At 39.7% G+C, this 20,094-nt stretch overlaps 1 protein-coding gene and 1 non-coding gene across 9 annotated transcripts; both read right to left on the bottom strand.

Annotated features, from left to right (window-relative positions):
* Positions 1 to 384: 384 nt before the first annotated feature.
* KATNA1 (katanin catalytic subunit A1) lies at positions 385 to 18,540 on the bottom strand. 8 transcript variants are annotated; one of them, XM_053938330.1, is made up of 12 exons: positions 18,432 to 18,540; positions 16,118 to 16,378; positions 13,446 to 13,620; positions 12,578 to 12,735; positions 11,614 to 11,797; positions 9,594 to 9,715; positions 8,110 to 8,215; positions 7,621 to 7,779; positions 6,387 to 6,513; positions 4,752 to 4,886; positions 4,351 to 4,477; positions 385 to 726 (listed from the first exon to the last, which is right to left on the bottom strand). In XM_053938330.1, the coding sequence occupies exons 3-12, from the start codon at positions 13,614 to 13,616 to the stop codon at positions 528 to 530; spliced, it is 1,488 nt and encodes a 495-aa protein (XP_053794305.1). In that variant the 5' UTR covers positions 13,617 to 13,620; positions 16,118 to 16,378; positions 18,432 to 18,540; the 3' UTR covers positions 385 to 527. The 8 variants fall into 8 exon arrangements, 7 of the variants coding, with proteins under 7 accessions (XP_053794305.1, XP_053794309.1, XP_053794308.1 ...); XM_053938334.1 differs by lacking the exon at positions 18,432 to 18,540 and adding an exon at positions 17,246 to 17,262; XR_008429949.1 differs by lacking the exons at positions 16,118 to 16,378; positions 18,432 to 18,540 and adding exons at positions 2,059 to 2,178; positions 14,977 to 15,345 and having other exon boundaries at positions 689 to 726.
* Positions 18,541 to 18,814: 274 nt separating this feature from the next.
* Positions 18,815 to 18,885, bottom strand: TRNAG-GCC (transfer RNA glycine (anticodon GCC)). The gene has a single exon. It is a non-coding gene; the product is annotated as a tRNA-Gly (tRNA).
* Between the last annotated feature and the right edge of the window lie 1,209 nt (positions 18,886 to 20,094).

Genomic DNA, 20,094 nt, shown 5'->3' with positions numbered 1-20,094 from the left:
CTGCTGTAAACCCATGATGATCTTAACCCCTTGCTCAAACTCCACTAACTTCATTCACTGTTCCAGCATGAGGGTTGCTGTTCCACATCTAAGCTTTGCACAGGTCCTTTAACAACAGTTTAATGTCAGAATTTTCCAAGATCAGCTAGGAAAACTACCTTTTGTAACTGCATCTTGTTTGTCCAATTTTCAAGTTCTCAGCATCCCTGACTCACTTAGCAGGGGGGTTTTATTGACACAAAAGCAATTTTTCAAGAGTAAATACTGATGAAAGGAGTTCTAGTATTAAAGGAATTTTAAAATCTTGAAAATCAAATCAGATACCATCAGCATCTGAGAAAAATGGGTGACTTCTGAGCTAGTTCAAAAAGAGCTAGGCAGAACTTGCATTTTAGAAAAAAATTTATTTAGACATCGGTTGCTCTTAAATTACAAAAGTTAAAAAGAGCACGCAGTGCACTGACACGTCACCGATTACTTCTAAAGCTGTTTTAAGACATAAGGTGGTTTGTTTGAGAGAAGACAACTCAACATGATCCAAACTCAACTATCCATTTCTCGTATTTCTCAATGTCCGCAGCAGAAACAGATTTAGAAACTTTCTTCAAAGCTATTTCAAAGTCTTCCATAGTTGTTGGCATGTGCATTTCATCTCGGGGAAGATTTCTGATTTCTTCTGGTGTCAAGCCTTCAATACGCCTCCTCATAGCCATCAATGATGCATCTCTAGTTAGGAGGGTAAGAAAATAAAATCATTACTCAAATACAGGATGGTGAGTTCAGTTGTTTGAAAGGCTCAACACAGCATTCCAGTTAAGCTGCTGCATTCAAAAAGATTCAATAAAGAAATGTAAACTTTTATAGGAAGATCTCCAAGTGCTTGTACAAGCTACATTACCACACTATCCATAGTTTTCAAACATGGCATTATCCTCACCAGGTATCTGATCAGCTACTATTCATAGGCTAGGCAAAAGAGGTAAAGACAAACTGGTTTACCTGATGCCACTGCATGCCTATGATGTAGCTGCTGTTTATAGTATTTTTACACAGGAAGAAGGCAATAACAAATTCACTCCTCCTAGATATAGATGGAGTAGCTGGAGGGTTTTGAATGTTTCCTGGTTTGAACAAGAATCCCACTTCAAAGATGGAGGAGTCAACAGTATCTACCTCCAACCTGTACACTCAAGAGCTAAATGTTAAATAACAAAATCTGTTCTGTCTGTAGCTCCTCAAACTTTGGGCCTTAATGAGCACTGACTGCTTTTACAAGCGTGTCATTTTCTTTAGTGTTAGGTTTGATTACATTTAGATTTCCAGCAGTAAATGTGGTAGCAGCAGATGATGAGCTAGCGAGGTGATAATTAGATAACACTGGAAGGCTGAAGTTCCTGCTAATTCATTGTTACAGATCTTATAATAACAAGAAAACACTGCTAATCTGCCTAGCAGTAAAAAAGATGGAAGTGTAATCTTGGTGATATCACAACAGTATATTGTGCCATATCAGAAGGTAAGAATCCAAAGAGAGAAAAACTTATACCTTGTCTTCTGGAAGAATTTAGAAAAATGGTTTGAGTATATTCTGTTTCAGTACCATCCCCTCCCGCTAAAGGAAACCATAACTCTCAGACTTCAGGAATTTACTAAATAATTCACAGAGTATTCCTGCTGGAAGCTGGAAGAGACCCACAAGGATCATCAAGTCCAACTCTTAAATTAATGGCCTGTACAGGGATCAAACCCACAACCTTGATATTATTAGCACCATGCTCTGATCAACTGAGCTAATACTCAGTGTAAATTAATAAATCAAAATCTCTTAATACAGTAACTAAAATTTCAGGACAACCAAAAGGTTGCCTTGTTGAACTCCATCTCAACCAAATATCACCATGCTTTGCTGTTACAACATAATTTGTAAACCATAAATTACTGTTACACAATGGGGTGAGGGGACATTCTATGCATCTAATTTGCTTTCAGACAACAGTTAAAAAAAACAGGAAGTCCAGCAAAAACAATCCAGCCAATCAACCAACAGGCCTGTCATACCTTAGCACACTGACAGAACTGAAATGCAGCTGCCACCACTTCCTTTTGTGAAGTCATTTTATGGACAGTCCAGTATTCCAAACTGAACTCCTGGTGCTTTCTCAAATGCACTGTTGGTGCCTGGAGAAGCATCAAAGCTGTACTGAAAACACAGGCAGCCACCCATTGGAAGACACAGCAGGGGCCAGTTCTGTTCTAAAGGCCTTTCAACACTGACAGTCCACCCAAAACAACAATTCAAAGTTACTTCATACTCACATCTAATCTGCAATTTGGATGCATTTTGTATTTCTGGAATTTTAAAATGAAGGTTATGTGCTGATTGCTAGGAACTGTAGTGTTACCTCTGACTGGTTTTCACTCTGGCTCAGCAAACTTTGGACTTCACCTCAAATTCCTTAAGATAGGAGGGTAATTTCAGTAAACCACAGCTCTTGGTCCACTTATGTTTTGCTTGTGTCACTAGCAAGGACTGTCATAATATACAGGTTTGAACTTTACCCTGCTTACAGCCTGAGAGCATGAACCATAAAAATGCACTTTTAAATAATCTACATCTTTTTGTCTCAATGTAAATGAAACAATCATATCCAAGAGCTATTTCTCCTGACACCATGACCAAAGTGCAAATACACAGGCTAATACGAGTACTTTCTTAGTGATTTCAAACCATGTACATCCAAATCTCAGTTCATCTGGATTTCTGCTTGCTGCCACCTCAGTCATCACTTCAGAGACTGCCACAAATAGAAGATTCAGATGTTTCTTTGTGTTTTTTAGTCTGTTTACCTTTTTTTTTTTAATAGTATTTGTACTAAAAGGCTTTGGTTGAAAAAATCAAAAGTAACCCACATAAAATTCACGGAAAAACATTACAAGTATTTTCATTTCTAAAATAAGTGTATTGATATTCAGTATAAAATTAATTACAAACAACAAACACTGAACAGACTGGAGGAGACAAACTGCAGATAAAATGCACAAAACAGCTGACTAAGTAAACTCTTTCATACAACATGAACCTATTAGCACAAACTCCTTTCAAAGCAGAACCAAAGATCAAAAGAACACTAGAAATTCATCTCACAAACCTACAAATCAAACAAATCTCCACAACAGAGATTCAGAGCAACTAACATACCATTATTTTCCCAGACACTGCGCAAGGTTTGTTCAAGGAAACTCTACTGAGGCTCCAAACTTTTAGCTCAGCCTGCAGTGGCCCTGCTGACAGAGCCTTTGGTGGCAGCTTTGTGTACAGGCTGCTTGCTTTCATCCCTGTGGCACAGCACATTGTCCTCTCAGCTGTGCTGACACGTGTCTGCAGAGCCGTGTCAGGAATCTAGGCAAGAAACGGATCTGTGTTTGAGGGAGTAGCCAGGAGGTGCTTTTACTCCAGCTCTCTCATCCTGCTCAAAGCCCACAGAATGGGCTGGAACAACTAGGAGCTCAAGCCTTGCCCTGCCACACTTCAGTGCTACCTCCAAAGCCTGAAAGCAATGTTACACAGGTGCTCATCAGATGACAACAGCATCTCAAGCAGCTTCAGCTCTCTGTCCCATTCTGCAGGTCTTGGAGCTTGCCACTGTTACAGCTGTGCCAGTGCAAGTCTTTTGATGTAAACAGGACAACTAACACTTGTCTCTTAACAGATCAGTCCTCTCCTTCCCTTTCCAATTTTTCAAAGAAAATATAAGGGAAGAATTAGAAGATATTTTTAGCCAATTATTTCAGGAATCTAGGCTAGATTCCCACAATCAACAGTACTGAGGAGACAGGGAAATAAAGGAGGCAGCAGAAAACTTCAATCAGTCTCATCACAAAAACCGATGTGCTGAGTACACAGCTTGTACCATCACACCAGACTCCACCTCTTCCATGTCATGAAAGAAGAAAACTCCATGTTTTTACTTTAGTTATTCCAGCCTCTATCACTGTTGCCTCTCAGATATGGATTTCTGCAGAAGTCATACAGCCCAAGCAGAATGACTGAAACTCTACAAGTTAAAGTTAACCATCCTCTGGATAATCCTCATGCATGGAATTTAGTCTATATGAAAGAAGGTGGAATTTTACCTAAATCACAGCTTATTAGATTACTAGGTTGTAACTACTCTTCAAATGGAAATTTAGGTAAATATTAATGCAGTATTTCAACTTTTAGTCATACATAAAAGACAAGTTACAGTCCATTTTTATCCAATAACTTTAATCATGTAAACTGGCTACCTTACAAACAGTTTTCTCGAAATTTGCAGCAGTATTAACACAAATGATGCAATGTCAGCTTACCTGCACACATTGGTTATGTCTGCACCTGAATAACCTTCCATTTTCTCAGCTATGTTTGCAAGGTCAACATCATCAGCCAGTTCCAGCTCTCGCAGATTTATTTTTAGGAGTTCCTCTCTACCTTTGGCTAATCACAGAAAAGAAAATTGAGTCTGTACAATTTACTTTCTGAAGATAAATAATAAATTGAAGAAGGATAAGAGAGAAGAATGAGAAAAAGGACGCTCTACTTGCTACAAGAGTAAATGTTCATCTTTAGATTTCAGCTGGTCCTGAATCCATAAGTGAATTTGCATATACATATCAATTAGATTTTTAAAACAAGTGACCAAAACTAAAGGAATGTTGATAAAAGTTTAGATTTTAGAAGTTTTAGCCATCCTCTCCCCAATTCTTCATACCTGATGGTAAAGGAATGTAAATTCTCTTTTCTAGTCTCCGTCTTAGGGCTTCATCAATATCCCAAGGAAAATTAGTAGCAGCAAGTACCATGACCATCTTAGAAGGATCATCATTTTCAGTAGCCCCCCCAACACCTGCAGTGGAGAAAAGAGGAGGTAAAATAGACATATGTTTTTTTGAAATTTCATGTACAGAGAAAACACTTCTGCAGTATTAAAGCAGAACTGTATTCTACTGCACTTTAATGAGCCCAAGCATAATAGAATCACCAAGCGCAACAGAGCTTGTTTTTTCATCTCTATGACAGCCAGCAAGCATAAATGGAAGCTTGGTTTAAAGAGCAGCAGGGCCACAGGGCACTGCTCAGACCAGGAAGTTCCTCTCTATCATGGCCAGAATGGTTTTACAGCACAGTTATTTGTACTTCTGCCACAACAGTGGCTCAGTTTTCACACCAACATCTTGTAGCAGCCTGTGAGGAAACAAAACAACACCCAACACCATCACTACACCAAAACCCAACGTCCCCCACAGCATTCACCAACAGCCACACTAAAGCAGTATGACTCCCCTACAAGGTGTCTTCACTTCTGAAATCAGGCCAAAGGTTTCATATGTACAGCTGGACTGTGTGAACTGATGAAGTGAATGTCTAAATTTGGTGGACTAAATCAGAAGTTCTTAGAGACAGACAGAGCACCTCAGTTTCTAAATACTATGAATCTGCTACCACAGGAAGACGGTAATTTTGCTGAAGTTGCTACTCTCAGTATCTACTGGTTTTGCTTAGAACAACAGGATTGGGCTGTTGTACCTAGCTGTTGTACCTAGTCTGCCTGAGAGTCTATATATAAAACACAATTTATTAATGCCTAAGTAAAAGGATTCAAATAGTTCTTACTAATAAAATCAGATTATGTACATACCTAATATGAGAACAGTATTAGAGCTCTGCTGCTCTTTAAATACAAAAATAAAAGGGTACCAACATCAGAGAAGGAGAAATAAATATGCAAATGTTCTGACTCATGGAATTCTATCACAAATCAGTCCATAGATTAACACTTCTCAGTGTTCCTTTCCTTCTCTCTGCTCCTCAGAATATAAAATGGATGCCTCTATAGCAACTCTGCATTGTTACCTACTTTTGAACTTCACTGATTTGTGAAATTTTAGCCATATATCTGTAGTGAACTCAGTATTACGAAATGAAAACACTCCCAACCATTTCTATAAAACAGAAGATCTTCAATTCTTACTTATATTTTTAGGAGAAAAAGAGATCCCAAAGAAGTTAAGTGTAATACTGCCTTTGAAGTTTAAATAGAAACAGGTAACAGTTCTTTTGAAGCACTTTTTACTTAATTTTGAAGAAGTGAGAGAAGCAGGTTTTTTTTTTTCCTGCTGCTCTTTTGAAATACTGTGTTTTCCACTGAATCTTCCTTATTCTGTGTCACTAATATAAGATCATAGCTCAGAGGCCAAAAGAATGTTAAATAATGTCACCTGTAGCTTTTAACCCCAATTTCACGTAAGGCTTTTGAAAAACTGCTTCTGAAGAATGAAGTTTTCTATTTTTTTTTGGCCCTCAATTTTCCTCCAGTCCAGCAGTTCCCAGTGATCAGGTTATTTACCATCCATTTGAACTAGCAGTTCTGCCTTCACACGTCGGCTGGCTTCATGCTCCTCCGAAGTTCCCCTGCGGCTACAGATGGAGTCTATCTCATCAATAAATATGGTTGTTGGGGCATAAAATCGAGCCTGAAGAAAGCAAATGATAAAGCAGAAGCTGAAACAGCAGTTCACTCCCACTTAAGAAGTAGCAGCATATTCAGAGCAGAGTAATGATGTATTTACCCCAGCTCCTAGGTATCAAAGGATCCCCACCCTTCCCTCTCTTGGACCCCAGTATTCAGGTACAGAGCAGCTGTGCATTCATCCAGAGCCTTTGAGTAGAAGGGCTTTTGGCAAGGTCCTGTAGTTGTTAGGGCTATAAACAAACATTTCACAAGCTATAGGCAGTTTCCCACATTAGGAGAAACATTTAAAACTGTGAAAGTCATCACGGAATGCTTGAATAATATTTCAGTTAAAGCCAGGATGAATGTTAAGCTGGGACATCATGACATGGAACCTGTCCAAGAGATAGGTCAACTGCAAAGTAACTGACATTTTTGAAAACAAGAGCATTTAAAGACAAGGATGCAGAATAATAAAAGCTATTGTATTAGAGCAGTTGAGATGCTGTTCATTGTGTTATCTGCATTTTTGACCAATCACATTAAATGAGCTGGTATCCTGCCTAACAAACTATAATGTAAAAGATCTTTTATTTCCTGCCTTTTCTGATTACTGTAACTCTGCTGTCCCCTTCAGTACTGGGCACCCTAGCAAACACTGCACGCACACCTGGCAACACATGGAATAAAAAAGACAACTATCTTCTGAGTATTATTTCAAGTATTATGTGCTCTGAAGCCAACTACAGTTTAGAAGGCCACTTCTTTTAACCACAAACAAAAATCCACAAAACACACAGCCTAAATAGGGTCCTCACCCAGAAAGCAATTAATTCCATCCCTAGATTTCCATTCAAGTATGTTCTACAGCACTCAACAGCTTATAGTGAGCTACCTCTAATGTAGCAAGCTAACCCTGAAAATAAAAGACAACCTCTTTTTCAGCTTTTATAAATCCATTTAGGAATAACCTCGAAATGCAAATGGGCAAATGAGAAATGCCCCAAGCATTTGAGGTCTGGAGAGTTGTTTAAGCATGTTATAAGTTTGAAACCTTGGTAAGGTTTCACTGTTCTAGATGTGATTCTACTTCACTATCTCCCTGTTCGTGTTCAGAAACTTAAATTACCATTTCAAACAGCAGACGAACAAGTTTCTCAGATTCTCCTCTGTATTTTGAGGTAAGCGTGGAAGAAGAAACATTGAAAAAAGTTGTCTTGCATTCAGTGGCTACAGCTTTTGCTAGGAGGGTCTTTCCAGTACCAGGAGGACCAACCATCAGCACACCCTATAAAAAAGACCCACTTTTAGGACAAGAATCAAAACAGAGAATTTTACAGTTTGTTTAGTGTAATAGTAAACTACTGGATATAAACTTTCCCTTGAACAGTTATTCAAAGGTAAGTAATGAGTATCATGGCTTACTCACAAACACCTAGCTGAAGACAGTGTGCAGGTATCTGGCTGACATCTTTATTCTGTTGTTATTTACAATAAATCTTGTTACTAAAACATGAGAGGAATTTATTTAAACTATAAAACGTTTAAAATTTCTTGTTCTGCCAAGATCCAATCTCAAAATCCTACTTATGATCGCAGGAGCAGATTTTTTTCATACCTTCCAGGGTCTTCTAATCCCCTTGAAAAACTCTGGCATCCACATTGGTAAAACTACAGCTTCCTTAAGCAGCTTTTTGGCTTCTACTAAATCAGCAATGTCATCCCTGACAAGAAATAGAAAGTTGTTTGACAGATTCAGACAGGAGGTAAAAGAATCACTCCACAGCTCAAAAAACTGCACAATTAAACTTCTTGTTATGCATTGGTTCTCCCATAAATCTAATTCATTTTCCTGAATTATTTACGTTCTAATGGCAAAAGCCTGTATCAGCTACAATTGTCATCTGCCTGGCAGACTCCAGATGGATGCAAAAGCAAAAGAAATCCATGAACTATTTCACTAGAGCAGCACTGTAAATATTCAGAGAAAGACAAGGAGAAGAAAGCAGGTTGGTTAAACTTAGTCTAACTACCAATTATGCTTTCTTGTTTTGCTGAGAGGTTGGATGTCCCTGAAACTGTAAATACCATTTTTCATTATCACAAGAACAACTCACTGAAGACTAATAAATGGAGTGAAATTAAACAGAATGTTTAGATTTTTTTTTCAGAGTTATAAAAGTATTAATTCTTAGATATCTTATAGGCTGGTCTTATTTTCTTGAAAGTAACTTTCAGGGCATTCCTCTTATCAGCATGTGCCCAAGTAACATTTTCATTTCAAAACAAATCTATATGAAGAACTGGTTTAAAACCTGAAGTCGTAATTTAAGATTTGATATAAAAACTGAAACATATATTTAAATATTAAACTGAAATACAAGGCAGTTGCATGCACACAAAGCGTTCTGTGGGACTGTTCGGTTTTTTTTTTAAAGCCTACTTTATTTGCTCATTTAATCCTCACAAAACCACCTAAGCTTGGAAACATTTGGAATACAAAACAAGATTTATATAAGGTTTAATATTTAACACATTTATGTAAAGGTACTGGCACAGGGTTATATTTTATACTAATGGCCACATTACATCCAGCAACATTTCAAAGGGTTCCTACATTGACGTAACTTCTTTGTTAATCAATTTTCTGTCTTGATATGCAAGAAAGAGTAGCAACAAAGATTTTCAAATGAAGAGACACTGACAGAAATTAGGAACTTTTACACTGCAAAAGAGTATCTCAAAAATTGCTATTAGGACTCTCAAAAATTTTTGAGAAGCTTTGTATGGCCAAGTTTGACAGGACTTTAGGGAACTTGATTTAGAGAAAGATGTGCCTGCCACAGCAGGGGACAGCTTTAGCTGATCTTTAAAAGTCCATCCAGCCCAAACTATTACATGAATCTATGTGTGGAAAAAGAATTTTTTGAGCTCTAGAAGTATTCAAATACATAAAAAGTTTAGTTGCCTATTTAAAAGCGGTAAGGAAAACCTGTATGTACTTTTTATATGTAAGTATCTGTTAAAATAATTAATTCTTGTCATATCATGTGAGAGGAAACAGAAACAACTCAAGAGAGTAGCAGCAGTACTCAAACTTACCATCGGATGTTGGGATTCTGAGAAATTATATCTCTTTCCAAAGCTTCTACTAAATCTTTGTCATATCCAGTACTATCAAATTTCTTTGGTTCAGACTCTGAAATATCAGATGTGGATTTGTTCTACATATAAAGGATACAACAATGTAAATATATAACAATGGTCATGCTACTAATGAATTTTTACAAGTCCACAACAGCATCATACTTTTAGAAGGTGGCAACATAAACCAGCATGAAAATTATGAAGCATCCATATTACAGCTGCACTGCAGGATGGATCTGTGTGTTTCACCCAGATTTCTGTACTGCCCTGGTTCCATTTCCTTCTCCCCAAAGCCAGCATATTGTACTGATGCAGTTTCTTTGTTTTGGTACCTAATCAAAACTGCATACACCTATCCCAGTGTTAACAGTTTCTGCCTCTTCTCACAAAGAAATCTGAAACTATCTGAGATACAATAGGGGGAAATTGTGTGTAAGACTGGACCACAAAGTGTCACACTGAGAGTATCTCAAATTCTCTAAGTGTCACAAATATGTCATGTATGTGGGACACAAAAAAAAAATTAAGCATGACTTCCATATGTAGAATGAGCAATGGTGATCTGCACGGAGACCACAGGGGTAAAACCAGAGCTAATTAACTGATACAGAAGCATGGACATGAACAGCAGAGAAGCAGCTCTGCAGCAGAGTCGAAGCAAAGAAGCTACATAGTTGAAAGGGCTCAAACAGCAGAGACCATGCAACTGAAAGGAAATAAAATGCACTAGACATACCCTGGTTTTATACATTTAACAGCAAGCACTGGTGATGACAGAACAACTGTAAAAGAGAAAAAGAGACCTATCCTGTCTCTCTGTGGGTATATTCTGATGGAGAGAGGATTATCACTCAAAGACAATCTAATTTAGCTCCTAATAAAAGTAGTAGCTTACACAGCTAAACAATTCCACCCTTGTAGATTATACTACGTCCACAGGCCATGACATCTTATCACAACTTAAGGTTGCTGAAGCTAACTAACTATTGCATGGATATTTATTTAGACACTGAAAAAATATGAATCTGCTGTTTCCTGTATGGTCTCCCACCTTGGTCATCTGCTAAATTTATGGAGACCAGAGCACAAAGCAAAAATTAAAGCACTCTGATTGCCAAGAACTGATCACTGTTCAAGTATGCTGGGGTTTTGTTCATTTACAACTCAAGAAAGTATGGAGCTAGCAGCATATCTCAAAAGAAAAAAAAAAAGAAACAAAAATAAGGCAAAGGTCTCATTTAAGGATTAAGTAAATTTTGATATGCTTTGGAAGAGGCAAGTCAATCTTGGTTTAAATTATACTCAAAGCAATTATGCCACAAAGACGTTCCACGTGAATGAGCTCTACCGGGCTCTACATCAGAAATTCAGTGATATCACTTTAAACCACTTTAAATCACTTCAAGTTGCAGTAAACACATCACAGAATCAGAGAATGAGTCAGGCTAGAAGAGACCGCAGTGGGTCATCTGGTCCGACCTCCCTGCTCAAGCAGGGTCGTGCCAGAGCACGTGGCACAGGATTGTGTCCAGAAGGTTCTTGAGTACCTTCAGTGAGAGAGACTCCACAACCTCCCTGGACAATCTGTTCCAGTGTGTGGTTACCCATACAGTAAAAAAGTACTTTTTCCTGTACAGGTGGAACTTCCTGTGCATCAGTTTCTGCCTGTTGCCTCTTGTCCTTTTGCTTGGAACCACCAAGAAGAGCCTGGAAACATCCTCTTGGCACACACCTTCAGATACAGATCCCAACTTCCCAGAGCAATTGTTTGTTTTTAATTAATCCATAACCAACACTGTGCACAAAAGAAAAGACACCTTACAAGGTGAGATTCAAATCAGCACGCTGACATGAACAGAAGAAACATTTTATAGGCATGTCATTTTCTAACACACTTTATAATACATTTTATAATTTCAATAATAAGAAAGCACAACTGAGCTTCTCAACTCCATGAAGTTATTTTCAAGTTTACCTTTTCCTCTTTTCCTTTATTTTGCTGATCCTTTTTTTCCCGGCTGCGGACTGCCTTCCCTTTATCATTGGGGTTCCGAGAGGAGGGACGGTGAGAGCCTCTGACAGCTGCACTCATACGATTATTGTGGCCTCTGCAATCACTGCATGGAGCAGACTGACGCTTCCTGGGTCCTGGCGAAGGTCTAATTAGTTGTAACATATGCAAAAAGCCTCAGTGTAAAGCCACTGGTGAGCACCACACAACCCAATCAACTGGTTACAAACTGAAAAGCCATTTGGCTCAAGATAAAAATCTGGATGTCAGAAACAAGACAGATATTTTTAGATGGTGACTAAAACATCCATTTTCCCTGTGCCACAAGCTCAGGGTCCACCTGTTTAAAACAAGCGCCTTGCTTTGTATATTTCATCAGTAGAAGTAATATGGAGCTCAAAAAATTAACAAACAAACAATAATTTGACAATACAGTTAAAGTAATCTAATAGTCACTTTCTGTCAAAATGCACAGTTCTGTGACTGCTTTGCACGTACGTCTGTCCCTTCCTTCATGCTACCCCTGGCATGTGTTAGAACTTCCAGTGAACCAGGTCAGATAGCTACTCACAAAAAAAGGCAAAAAAACAAAACAAAAACCACTAGACACACAGAACAATGTCTTTAGCATCTTGAACCAGCTAATTAATGCCAACAGAGACAAAAGTGAAATAAAAACTCAAAACCAAAAACCAAACATCTCAGGCAACAGTGTGTGGGGGGAAGAACCTTGACATTAGTCAGGACTATGTAAGATAAAACCCCCAGAACGTTCACCTGACACCTCCTTCACCACAAATGGTGTCAAGCTGGTGGTGCGAGTGTTACACATCTAAGCTCAAGAACAAAAATTATACCACAACAGGCTGAAGTCAATGCACACTTTGTCCTGATAAATATTAATTTAGGTCTTCAGGTTTCCTCTTACCTACGTTCAGCAGGTACTGGCAAAGACCAGACTTCTGCATCGTGAGCTGGTAATTCTTGTTGTGAGGCTTTCAATGGAGTATTGTCTAGTTTAAAACTCTCCAGTGTTTTCATTATATCTTTCACATGCTTAGCTTCCACACTTATCTCCTGCCAAACCTGATTTTAAAAAAAGGTAGATTAAGCACACTGGAAATAAGTTTGTAACAGTCCTCTGTTCAAGCCCATGAAATGCCTGGATGGATTCCACAGGGTTTAATGAGCTACCTAATCCTACTTCAGTAAACAAGAATTACACACATTAGATATTAAGGAAGTTTTTCTGCCTTCCTCAGCACATTTAAAGAACAAACGAAGAGATTTTGGATTTAGTATCAAAGAGACTTTTGACAAGTTTTGCAGATTAAACAGGTACGACAGAATCTAACAGACTAAATATCAATCAAAAGTATCAACCTAATAGGTAGAATATCAATGAAAAAAAAAGAAGAGGTTTTTTGTTGAGGACAAATGATCAACTTCCTGTTAAGGATCTTAGCCCCACTAAAACATCGAGGGAAATAAGACCCTAAAGATACCAGGTGAAAAAACTTGAACAAAACAGGGGTACTCATCAGCATAGCTGTCAGGGCAGACATTGCACTTGCTCCTCAGAGCCATGTTCCATTGACTGTTCTGCCACTGTCAGACAAAGAAGTCATAAAGATGACTTAAATAAGTCTATATAACAAAAAAGAAGCCTATATATAACAACACTACTTTATGAGAGAAGGGGGTAAGTCTTTTCATATTTTTGTTTGCAATAAGATAGGCAATTCTTGCTACTTCAATGCTTTTCCCTCAAAATGTCCCAGAAAAGTGCTATTTACCTGCTGCCATTTCTGCTGCAGGTAGGTATCTCTCACAGAGTACAGATACTTATTCATTTGGTCAAGAACTCCCTGGTAGTAGACCATTGCAGAGTCGTAATTTCCCAGTAAGGCATATTCACGGGCCAACTTCACATTCTCAATGATCATAACAAGGCTCATGTTCAACATGAAGCTGAAAAAAAGAAGGAAATATTAAAAAAGTAAAAAACCAACTGAGGACTGAAACAATTTTTTGCAAGTATTTTCATACGCTTATTATCTCATTTGGCATATTAAAACACAGAAGCTGAGAAAATGCTGGTTACAAAAAAAAAAGGCCTAAAATGAATGTCATACATATAAAAAGATAATTGATGTTCTATTAGTAGAAATTAAGCTTTTCACATTACAGCTTTGTTTCTTGTCATGGAGTTTCTGCCAAAAAGTCCATGTAAGATATGTAGATTTAAATGCATTATTACAAGTCACAGTTGCATGCTCTCCTTACCTCTTTATTCTACTGTAAGATAAATTAGTATTTTACTGTGCCTGGCCTGTCTTGTGTGGTTTAAAAAAAACTCTCAAAAATACCAAACAAGCAATAAATCAAAGCCCTTCTTCCTAATGCATTATGTTTTCTTAATTTTTTTATCCTTAATTCCGTGCATGAGAGTTTTAATAGTCTGATTTTGCCTTGTGGAAAACACTATTCTCCCATTAGCTTGATTTTACAATTCCTCAAATTTATTTAATGTTTCTTCGAAACAAATATCCACCTTCCATGCCCAGCTTGCACCTTCCTATCACCTTCATTCTTACACCTACAAAGAAACCCCTGAAAAACATCAAGGCTATTTAAGTTATCACTGAAAGGTAAGCAAAAGCCACAATCAAACCTTTAGTATGTAACCACCCATTTTATTTAATGCATTTTTCAAACCATGCTGTTTTTCCCCTGTCAGTGGTGCTTGTTTGTGGTTTTTTGGAGCAAACATTTCCACTATTTCCACTTTGCAGCACTAACAGAATCTGCACTTTTAGATTAGAATAGCACAGCAGTATTACTTATACAAGTACAGCAGAAGTAGAAGAAGTAGAAGTAGACTCATTCTTTACAGTGCTATTGTCCATGGAGCAGTTCTCTCACATTGTCAGTGTCTTATACACCCCAGCTACTTCTTCTCTAAGACAGTTGTGCAGTCTCCGCTTTTCTTGTCTCTTACACACCAAGAATTTCCCCTCTCCTCATAATTTCCTAACCAGGCACAGAAAACACTGAAATCAGCAAAAAAACACAGCTGCAAGAGAGTCATCCTGCTCTCATTTTGGTACCTGTACCCAGTGCCAGGAAGAAGCAACTGCAGACAAACAACTCCAGCTAAGCCCTGGGATGCAGCATACTTGATACAGATCAACTATTTAAAGAATGTAAGAGGCACTAAATTCACATGCGCAATAAACAGACTTAGGCTGAATATATTTCAAGACCAGGTCAGGGTCGAGCTCAGACACATTATCAGAGGTTTCAGAAGCCACTCTTTGCACACACCTGCCAACCTGTTGGTAAAATGTGAGCTTTCCATCGTAAAGAGGGGCTGTTAAGTACAAATCAAACATTTTAGGACTTTTACTCGTTTTCTGTCCCCTTCCCAAGTAGTTTCACGTGCAGAAAAACAGCTCAGGCATTCCTGAGCCAACATCCTCTTCTTTATTTGCTTCCTTCCTCTTCCTTCCCCAGCTTCCATTAGAGCAAATAGCTGCTGTCAAAATTTTCAGTCCAGAAGAGCAAAACTCTGGCAGCAGCGGAGCTGAAGACAGGCCTCCGAGAGCCCACACCCATCCCTGCAGAGGGGACCCGTGGGGTGAGCAGGGAACCTGCTATCACAGAACCTACACCGTGTAATCTCACTCTGGCCAGACACTCACTCGCCCAGCTGGCCGTGATGTCTACAAGCTGATACAGTTCATGTGACCACCAACTACAAAGATTAACATATCCCAAGCTAATTAGGCTTTGGAGACACAGTTTGGCTTGGGAGTTTTGTTGGTTTTAACCTCAGGAGAAAGAGCCTGAAGATGTTTGTCAACTGCTGCATGGATCATCACACAGATGTTAACAAAGTTTTCCCTGCTGTACTTAGGAGTGAGCTTTTCCACTCCTACTCATCCTACCAGATACACCTGTTTGCCTGTCCTGAGAATTCAAACCGATGACTAACACTACTGAAATCACAAGTTGAGCAAGATGCTAATGCACGTTTTAAAAATCAAGTAATAGCAAGTTACTAAAACCAAACTAGACTTTTAAATACAGAGGGAAGTCATAGGTAACTTTTTTCACTGAATGCTGTAGAGCAATCCAAGCAGAACAGCGACTTTATGTATACAGAAAAGAAAAAAAAGTTAATAAGAATAGTTTTCATCTGTAAACGTGAAAATAACTAGAATTAGGAAAAAAAAAACCAACAAAACTAAAGAGGTAAGTCAGAAACATATGAAAGCTTGGGACCAAAAGGATAGCACTGCACATAATAAAAGAGTCAATGACATTTTCAGGTTAGAAAGGGCAGAGAATATAAGGACAGAAAGTAGAAACAGACATGTAAGCAGAATAAGCCAGCAACTCGTGGAAAGAAAAGAAAAAAAAAAAGAAGGTGCTCACTCAAGCTTATAATGGTATTGGAATCTACCTGTTTCATCAGTGCTATTGAAAATGCAAGATAATTTGGCTTAATTGAATTTGCTGCTTCATCTTGACTCATGAGAGCAAAAGTGCTTGAAGTGGCTTCCAAATACAAGGCTCTTGTGTACAAGTGAGGCAGAAAAAGCTGCTGGCTTTGCTTATGTCTGGACATGCCACTGCTGCTGCCACGACTTCAGGCAGTGTCAGAGCTGATACACTAATGAGTCCATGGGTCTGCTGCACTTTTAAGTGAAGATGGAAAGCAGCTCTAAGGGGGAAAAAGAAGAGTTAGAGTATTAATCTGAAAGTAGACTGAAGTTTGTGGCAGGAGGTGACAATCTACTGGGGCAGCTCAGCAGGGTGGAGGACATGGGAGGGGCATGACTACACACAAATACAGAGTTAAACCAGAACTGAAGGGATTAAAACTCTCAAAAACTAATCCTGCACTACTTAATATTTTTTTAAGTATTTACAAATACTTAGCAATATCACATGTGTTTACAAATACTTGGTGCTATCACGTAACAGGATGTCAAAGCAGCAGGTCTGCATTTATCAGCCACAACCTTTCCATGAATCATGACCAGTGAAGTTATCTATGTTCCAACAGCCGCTGAAACAGTGAAGGGCTCACAAAGTTTACAGTGAACAGGATATAAGGAAAATAACCTAAGCACTTTTGTCTTCCAAGTTTAATTCTTCACTGTGTACAAACACATAGACTTCACAAGAATAATCACTCTTCACACCAGCTGTGAGTATATAAGGTTGTCTGAAATTAACCCATCTCTAGTTACAAAATACATTTTATCATTTGCTCCAAGGACCTAATATATTTCTAGAGTATAGAACAGCCAAGACCAGCAAGGGTTGAACCTAACAAAAGTTCAATATCCCTACAGCTTGTGAGAATGAGGTTTTGAACTTGTTTTAGCCTAACCATTATCAAGAAAACCCTGGGGATACTTCATATTTTCCATAATAACTTCATGAAATCATCAATGAAATGACTGTAAGTAATTTCTGCTCACAGTTATACGTTAGAATCCAGGAACACTGCATCAATCCTGTAACACAAAGAAGTCCCCCAAACTTTAAAAAATAAGACATTGACTGATAGTGTGTCAATTACCGTGGTGGACCTGCTGACTGGAAGGCATGAACCATTCATGGAAAATACTTTCAAGGAGTTCTTCGTTCCAACCTTAATATCTGAACTAAGCCAGAGCCTGAATTTTGGCAGAGTGCGTATGTTTCCATTATTTCAGCCTGCTATACCGGCTCTGACATCAAAGCAACCCTGCAATATTTTTAAAGTTCTCTTGGCAAGCCAGATGAGAAAAAAAACACCCCATAGTAACAGCTTTCAGGGATCAGTTTTTACTGATGACATAATATCCTGCATCACCTCCGAGTTCCCTTCCACCTTTAATACTCTTCTTCATAACATCCACGGCCAGCAACATTTGGTATCAACAAGTGACTGTGTGGATTACTTGGGAAGGCAAGCTGCCAGACTTACTGGATACTAAACATAATGGTTCTCATGCAGTTGCTGTATTTAACAGTAACGGTTAGCAGAAGAACCAAAACCAGCCACAAATCTAAGTACGGCTGGCAGTTTCTGGAAAATTAAAAATGTTTAAAAATCAATCACTAGGTAGACATACAGGGGTGGCATGTGATTTTGTGTTTTCCAGGCTAAGCCTTTCAGAAGGCTTTATTAAAGAGGCTTCTCCCCACTTCATGGGGGCTGGCATTCTTTTTGACAATCAATGTTAAATTAACAAATTTCTCTGGAAGTTTACAGAGGTCTGCGGCTGAATAGATACCTGAAATTGCTGCCTACAGCTTCTGTCTGGAGAGAAAACTTGCATCGCCGCAGATTACTGCACATTAACAAAAAAACCCCAAAACAACAAAACAGGTGGAGGGTGAAGGGAGACTTCGGAAGCAGAGCTCCGTGCGTGAGCCACTACCAGCAGCCCCAGGAGCCCACCCGGGTGGGTTGCGGGGGCCGGGAGCGCCGGCCGCACACCTGCGGGCAGCGGCAGCCCCCGACAGAGATGCCCCGTGCGGAGCCGAGCACGTGTGAGCCACAGCCCTGACATAATGAGCTCCGTGGTCACGGCTGTCGCGACAGCAACTCCCGCGGCCCCTCGCCCTCGGGCCGCCGGGGCAGAGCGGCCGGAGCCCACCCGTGCCCGGGAACCCTCGGGGTGGCCCCGCCACGCGCGGCGCGGCCATCGCCCCCCGTCCTGGGCCCGCCTGTCCCTGCGGCCCGGGCCGGAGCCCGCGGGCCCGTCCCGCTCACTTACTCCTGGTTCGGAGCTCGCACCCGCGGCGGCGGCAGGAGCTCACGGCGGCACCAGCCACGACCCCTTCACTTCTTCCGCCCCCTTCCTCCCGCAGCGGCGCTGGCCCCGCCCCGGCCCTGCCCGCCACCTCCTCCCGCCGCCGCCGGCAATTTTTGAAGGCAAATCCGGCTGCGTCACTTCCAGCCTGGTAGGACGGGGGAGAAGGTCCGCCCAGCCGGACCGACAAGGAGTTGGTGTCCGTTTGAGCGTTATTACTAAAAGCGAAGATCTGTTTTGGTTTTAAATGTTAAAGAGGAGCTGAAGGGGAAAAAAAAAAAAAAAACAAACAAACAAACAAAAAAAAAAACCCACCAAATTTAAAAGGCGGCGAGGAAAAGAGCAACTGCATTGGCCGGGAATCGAACCCGGGCCTCCCGCGTGGCAGGCGAGAATTCTACCACTGAACCACCAATGCTTGTGCGAGAAACGATCTCTGTCTTCATGACTCGAAGGTGATAAGCGCAAGTTTCCTTGCTATACTGCACTTGAGGTCCTGCCCTGGTGGCCGAGGGCCTTCCTTTGGCTATTTCTTTTTCGTAACTCACACACGTGAGTTTTGCCGAGTGAATAGCAAGCACTCACATCTACATGTTCTTTGCTTGTGACTTGTCTGCACCTCTTCAAACTTTCATAGATGGTGTTCTGGGGAAGAAAACGCATCTGAGAGTGCGGAGGAAAACCTGCTGCTGCTGGTAGTCAGACCAGGAAATTGCCCTTAAGTATCCTTGATGGAGCAGTACCTCATCACCTGTCTAAATATACTCAGCTGCTTAGCAACAAAGAGGATCTAAAGGTTGAGCACAATGCAGGAGGTTTATGATAGTCCTTCAGGGTGAACTCCAAACCCCCACAGCACAATGTCATCCTTTAATTAAGTATATCACATCCATTCTTACTCGTCTTGTTATTCTATTTCTACCCATTCTTAAACTGGCAGTTTTAGTCTTTCCCTTTAACAAACGTCTGCGTTTAAAACAACCGTTCCTACATTACTTCAGCTGTTAAGACACAGAAGGCTGGTGATGAGTTTCTAAAATTTTAAGTGTATCACATCACTTGGTTGATGCGAGCTGGAAGAATTTCCTTTCTCCCCTTTGTAGGTGGGCTAATGAATAAAGAATGGTACTGTACTTCCACAACCTCCTCCACAAGTGTAGAAGAATTAGAATATAACTCAGTCTCTCCAATAGCACATTACTTTCTGCATTAGCACTTGGAGATGCGCACTTCAAGAAGGGGATTTTCACACAGACAAATACAGATGAAAGTTGTGATACACTGTCTTCTTAAGGAACAGCTTCATGGTACATAGTGTATGCATAATAAATAATAAAAAATAATAATAGTAATTCATAAGATTTACTTATTTTGATGAAAGAGGCAGCAGAGGACACAGAAAGAATACCAACAAATTGAACTCTTGAACATCAACATGTATACTTTTGAGAACAGGCTACAAACATGAGGTGACAGCCAAGTACAACAGCATTCCTGCTGTTACACATGTGCCATTTTAAACAGTAGAACTGTTGCAGCATAAATGGGACTTGTAGAAGAGGGATGTGAAGGACAGAAAAATAAATGTAATTGGGCAACTAATCTTTACATTTCATGTCTGAATAGC

This window comes from Vidua chalybeata, chromosome 3, assembly GCF_026979565.1.
Source record: "Vidua chalybeata isolate OUT-0048 chromosome 3, bVidCha1 merged haplotype, whole genome shotgun sequence".
Lineage (NCBI taxonomy): Eukaryota > Metazoa > Chordata > Aves > Passeriformes > Viduidae > Vidua > Vidua chalybeata.
The sequence above is the reverse complement of the archived record's forward strand: the minus strand, read 5'-3'. Positions and strand labels throughout refer to the sequence as shown.

Excerpts from the sequence above, each read along its gene's own strand:
- KATNA1 (XM_053938328.1), bottom strand. The coding sequence starts at position 15,044 with ATGTTTGATTTGTACTTAACAGCCCCTCTTTACGATGGAAAGCTCACA. Across the intron at positions 13,621-14,976 it reads TTTTACCAACAGGTTGGCAG|CTTCATGTTGAACATGAGCC; the intron begins GTGTGTGCAAAG and ends TCTTTTTTTCAG. Across the intron at positions 9,716-11,613 it reads ATAAAGGAAAAGAGGAAAAG|AACAAATCCACATCTGATAT; the intron begins GTAAACTTGAAA and ends CTTTATATGTAG.